Source organism: Plectrocnemia conspersa, unplaced genomic scaffold (assembly GCF_051122295.1).
Source record: "Plectrocnemia conspersa isolate PC_06_02 unplaced genomic scaffold, ASM5112229v1 ptg000010l, whole genome shotgun sequence".
Classification (NCBI taxonomy): Eukaryota; Metazoa; Arthropoda; class Insecta; order Trichoptera; family Polycentropodidae; genus Plectrocnemia; species Plectrocnemia conspersa.
In genome coordinates, this window is record NW_028277174.1 from 28,325,384 (window position 1) to 28,331,383 (window position 6,000).

At 31.4% G+C, this 6,000-nt stretch overlaps 1 protein-coding gene across 5 annotated transcripts in view; it reads left to right on the forward strand.

The window, feature by feature from the left end:
- LOC148231282 (uncharacterized) overlaps positions 1–3,449 on the forward strand; it is a 178,380-nt gene extending 174,931 nt beyond the window's left edge. For all 5 annotated transcript variants that reach the window (XM_088194996.1, XM_088194998.1, XM_088194999.1 and 2 more), the window contains one exon: positions 437–3,449. In XM_088194996.1, the coding sequence (XP_088051122.1) occupies positions 437–2,340 (1,904 nt within the window). In that variant the 3' untranslated portion in view covers positions 2,341–3,449. The remainder of the gene's footprint in view (positions 1–436) is intronic.
- Positions 3,450–6,000: the final 2,551 nt, after the last annotated feature.

Below are 6,000 nucleotides of genomic sequence, written 5' to 3' on the forward strand. Positions count from 1 at the left end.
AAGCAAACTTCTAATGAAAGTATAGATATAGGCTCTAGGTTTTTGCTTTTATACGTTTGATCTCTTTAAAAAAAGTTTCGTGCTAACACACTTTTCTCTGCAACAGGCAATCACAAATATTTTAGTGTTTAATTGAAATTGTTATTTTTATTAAAACATTATTGCTTTGCGTGTTCGGTTGGTGATTCAGCAACCTAAGAACTTGTATTTTGTTTTGATTAATACGTGATTATGATAATAATATTTATTACGTATTTTTTAATACTTTATGTGTAAACAAAATATAAAAAATGCTATTTTTTATCACTACGATAATACAAAATAATATTTTATTTTAATAGCCATAACTATTTTAATCAGTAATTAAAACACAAATTAAATGGGTTGAAGTGGTTTAACAATAGTTTATTAAAAACTTGTTTATTTTATTTTGCAGCAATCTTCAATGCGGCTCTCCTGATGATGACTATTGGCATCGTGGCGTCTCCTGATTGGACAGACTGTCCACCACCTTGCCTTTGCAAATGGACTTATGGAAAAAAGAGTGCATTGTGCGCGTCCTCAAATCTAACATCAGTCCCAACTTTAAATTCAGACCTGCAAGTGCTAGACCTACAGCAAAATTTTATCAGCTATTTAAAAAAGGACGAGTTTTCCTCCGCCGGTCTGTTAAATCTCCAGCGGATTTTTCTGAAGAACTCCTCGTTGCGAGAGATACACCGGGACGCGTTCAGAGATCTCAAAATACTGATAGAGGTCGACCTATCGAACAATTATATATCGGTTATACCGAGAGACACCTTCGCCGGAAACGATAGGCTCAAAGTTTTGATCCTAAGCGGAAATCCTCTGAAACAGTTGTTCAACGAACAGTTCCCGACGCTTCCGCACTTAAGGTCGCTGGAGCTGGAAAATTGCCAAATCCGCATAATAGCAAGGGACGCCTTTGTTCATTTGGATCAATTAGAGAAGCTTAATTTAAGGCAAAACGATCTAGAAAATTTGTCAGAGGTTGTTTTCGTGCCTATAGTGAGTCTCAAGTCTTTGGCGTTGGAGGGGAATCCTTGGAAGTGCGATTGTTCATTGAGAGCGTTCAGGAACTGGTATTTGATTAGTAAGCTACATTCTGTATCGCTCTCTTGTTCGGAACCGGGTCGATTGAAAGGAAAGCTATGGGAGGATATACAAGCTATGGAGTTTGCGTGCGCGCCGGAAGTCAAAGTGACGGAAAAGATGATAAGAGAGCACGCCGGCGGAAACGTGACGTTCGGATGTCACATAAAAGGCGATCCGGAACCGGAAGTCAAGTGGTACTTCAAAGGTTATCAAATAGGCAGTCCCAACGCGACACACTCGGAGCAAATGTTGATAGAGGAGATCGAAGGCATTGTGGATAAGTGGGTCAACGTTAGTATATTCAATTTGACCAAAGCCGACGCCGGCGAGTACTCGTGCTCGGCAAAGAACTTTTTAGATAGGGTCGTTAGGAATCTGACGCTTTACGTGCAACAAGACGTGGTTGTTGTCACACTTAGCAAGACTGAGGCCGTCTATCCCATCTCTAGGCTGGTGAACGGCGGCGTGTTCACGTTGGTCGTCGTTTTCATAGTGATAGCGTTTAGTTGTGTTTTTTTCGGATACCAAAAAAGACGTAGCAGGCATAGGAGAAAAGGCAGGATCAAAGACAGCGGGAGTTTCACGGATCAAGACAAAAAACTTTTAGATGTGTCAATTACTACGAGCACCGAGCGTCAATCTGCAACTCAGAGCATGGAGATGTTCGGCAGCTGTCAAGGAGAGTTGAAAATGCCAGAGAGTTCGTCTTCCATGACTTTGGAACTAGGTGAACCTGTTCAAATAGCGATAGATAGGCACAATCAAGAGACTGCTATGATTCCGATAGCCACGGCTTATCCTACGAGCTTCGGTCTGGCCACTTATGCGCCCACTTTAGATTATAACTCGAGGATGCTTCAGAACAGCGGCTATGGTAATATATTTATATCTGTGTCAGTGTCTAAAGATCCGTTTTTGGATAGCGAGGGGTATCCGGACCTTTTAGAGATACCCTGCAAGGGAAAGGGGGTCGTTGGAGTTAATGCTCCAGAGTTTCCTTTTTGCGGAATGCCTGTTTCCTCTTATGCTACTTTGCCTCGGAGGCCGGCGAGATCTTCGGAGAGACAACAGCCAGGACCCTTGTACGACAAATTGGGTCGCAGAGTTACGATGCAGGGCAGTTCAACTTTGTCTCTGCCGGACGCTCAAAGTGAAGAAGAAGCGGCGAGTGTACAAAAGGAACCGGTGATAACATTAGAAGTAGACGAATACGTTTCTCTTTAGTGATCATTGTAAATATTTACATATAAATACGAGGTACGTTCAGTGGGTATTAGAGATGGCCTAGAAATTGATCGATTAGTTTATATTGTTTTAAATGAAGTTCTAATATTTTTATAAATAAAGTCACACTCGGCCGAGTGAATGCATATTGTAATACTCGGCCGAGTGACTCGGTCAGTGTGAACCAACCATTATTAATATTTTGAGCCTGTATGATTTAAAATTATTTATTTATTGTTTGCAATATTCAAAATAAAAGTCAAGAGCACTGAAGTTTGGTAGACTATTAAACTCGAATCGAATTTATAGTTACAGTAAGAAAAATATCATTGACTAATTTGGATTGTATTTGTTAGGTTTGAATTACTAATTTTTTTTTAAAAATACTGATAGCACAAAACATGTATGATTTATATATAATTTGGAAAAAAAATATTTACATATCTTTTTAAGACATTTTTTATATTACCACAAATATCTGTGGTGTAAGTTGTTTTTGTTTCATTGCAGTCATTTGCTTACATAGTATTTTATTAAATTAAAAGACATATTACTTGTAATAAAACATTGAATTTATATAATTTGCTGATTAAGTATTATCAAATTGGTAATATTGAAATTTAATTGTAAATGACTCCAGGCCATCTCTGATTATTTAATATTTCGTATTATACAATAATTGTAAACTTTGCATATCTTATCAATTAAATTTAAAAATATTGTTTGAAATGGTGCTTTTAATCAACAGTCGTATATTTCGTTCAAATAAAGAAAGAAGAAAAAAAAACAAATCAAACTTTAGCTGTGTTTGTTCTGAGAGGGATGAGAACGAAGAAGTGTAATAATAAAACTTTTTGTATTGAATCATCTTTCACTTTATTTCATTAAGCGTGTAAATAAAAAAGTTTTAATCCATGATACATTTTTCATTGTATCAATTGTAAATATCATATAAAACGTGTATTGTAAGTCGAATAAAAATTATGTATAAATATTTTCGTATAAATGCTAGATCTGTTATGATAATCGAAAAAATACATAAATTCTTTGATTGTTGACTATTTTATTAAAAAAACGACTGTTGTACAATAAAATAATTTTTCTTCGAATTATATTTTATTTTTACCGGCGCTTGTTTTTGTTTAAAGTTGTTCAGAATGTTAATTAAATTATGGAGAAAAAGGCAAAAAAATATAACGAGCCAAATTTTTGTTTTTAATTAAGAGAGACAGTACGAAAGCGCGGCCATATGTTCTAATTTACATTGTTCTACTGGATACCTGAAAAAAATATTTGCATTTTTCAAAAGTCTACGAAAACTCAACAAAGCTGTGTTTGAACTTTCATTCTTAATTTGAATTTAATTGAGAGAAGCTCCTTTGTAAGCACAGCCTTTTTTCGTTAATTTATTCCTAAAAAAGCTCCTTTATTAATTACTAGTAGGGCATAAAGATTCGAATTTAAATAAGTAAAAAAATATATTTATATTTAAAATTATTATTAATAACCAAAAAAATATAGCTTTTACCAACGAATGACTTTGATCGGTGATTGACGTAGCTCTTATCACAATGCAGGACAAAGTCATACCCGTGTCAAAGTAATACTCAAAGCTACGTGATTTGACGTAGGTGAAATGTTTCGAAACGAATGTTGTCATGAGGTTACTAAGAAAATTGACTTAGCCCTCAAATTACCTTTATAAATAAATAGTCCCTGATTCATAAAAATATTATATATTGATGAAGTTAAGAGAAAAATGATATATGTCGATTGAGCATTGCTACTTTTGACGTTCCGAAAATATATATTTCATATTAAGATTTCTAAAATTATTGATGTCGCATCCCTACCTTTAAGCTTTTAAACTTATAGAAAAATATGAATATTTTATTATTCATTGAAAGGTTTATATACCAAGAAAATAAAATCCGCTTACAGTATATTAAAATTGTGAATAAAAAGCAATCTACGAATAATAAACCTAAGCCATAATTTATTATATGATAAATAATGAAAAGTATACAATCCATTCAATAAAAAAAATCCATTTATTATTTTTCAAACAATATTTACATTGGTATAAATATAAAATAATAATAAAGTATTAGTAAATGTAAACATAATATTTACGTATATTTAATTCAATGACAATGACACTTCAACGATCCCAATAAAAATACTTCATAGAAATACTTCAAAATCCAATTAGACATGCTCAAGTTTTACGGTAAGGGTGGGTAAAGATAAGAAGAAGAAATATCATTATCGAATAAATATTATATTAAATGATAAAAAAATTAGATATTATATGTATATAAATTTTCAGGTAAAATAAATATTTTTACAATATTTTGATTCAATGCGAATTGCTTAAAATTTTATTTATTTAATTCGGGCTTTTAATGCAAAAATATAAGTTTTTAAAATTATTTTTATACATAGTTTATTATTACTTGATAGCATTCCAATGATAAAATTTTAAGGAAGTTTTTGATTTATCTACAATTTTTATAACTCGAAAACAAAAATTTTATACTGTTTATTTTTAGAATTTTTATAAAATATTTTTTTTTAGATATTCTTTAAATCGTATTATAAACATACATATGTTTGTACATATATTTTTTATACAAAACTATATTATAAAAGATTATGTCTAACGAATGTGTTTAGCGTCCAAAATTAATAACACAGATATTAAGCTTAATTTGAGTAGACACATGTTTAACTTTTTTTCGGATTCAATTTCATAAGGATTTTTGGTACATATTTAGTTGAAATGTACTTTTATGCGTTTGTGTTTTTAAAGCGTCTTCTCAACATTTATATTATTATTTTGTATATTAAATTTTTTTGCAATTGGTTTAGCCCTTTCACAATTTTATGCGATATATTCTGTAACAACAACCTAATTTATTTTGGCATAGTAAGCTAATTTTAAATAATACATTTTTGTCATAATAAGAATATTTAAATTATTTTAGATCAATTTATTATAATCATAATACGTCGTTAACATATTTTTAAGTCACACTTTTCTTTAAATAAAAAAACCTTGGTTAACCGATTAATCATTGACAAAAAATCATAGTGTTGTTAGAGTGCTGTTAAATTATTAATATTATATTTTTGTTTCTAATATTTTTAATACAAAAATTACAGAAAATGTATTATTTATTACACATTTTTTTAAGTATAAAAATATATTAAATATACACACATAAAAGTCGAGTTACAGGTAAGTTTTACGATGAGCGCAATTCATTCGATTAAGGGCACGCGTGTATACCAGGAGCCTTATGAAATTTCCGGGAATAATTTAGGACCTAGGAAAATATTTGAGGTTTTCCATCTTCTCACGAAGCAAAATGTAATTTCGTAAAAGGCGAAGATTGCTTTCGCGCTTTTTCTTGTTTACAGTCAAGCAAAGGGTACGGGACACCTTATTGAATTCAGTTTTGACCTCTACGCGGTTTTGTATTACTTGTATTACACAGTGTTAAATAAAATTACTAATATTTTTTTTATTATAATAATTCAGAATAATAGTATTTAGTATCTGTTAAATCAAAATGCGGATTCAGTTAAAAACTTATTCAATTATACGTAAGGAGGTCCCAGTTTTGAAAAAATACATTTATAAATTTAAGAAGGTTC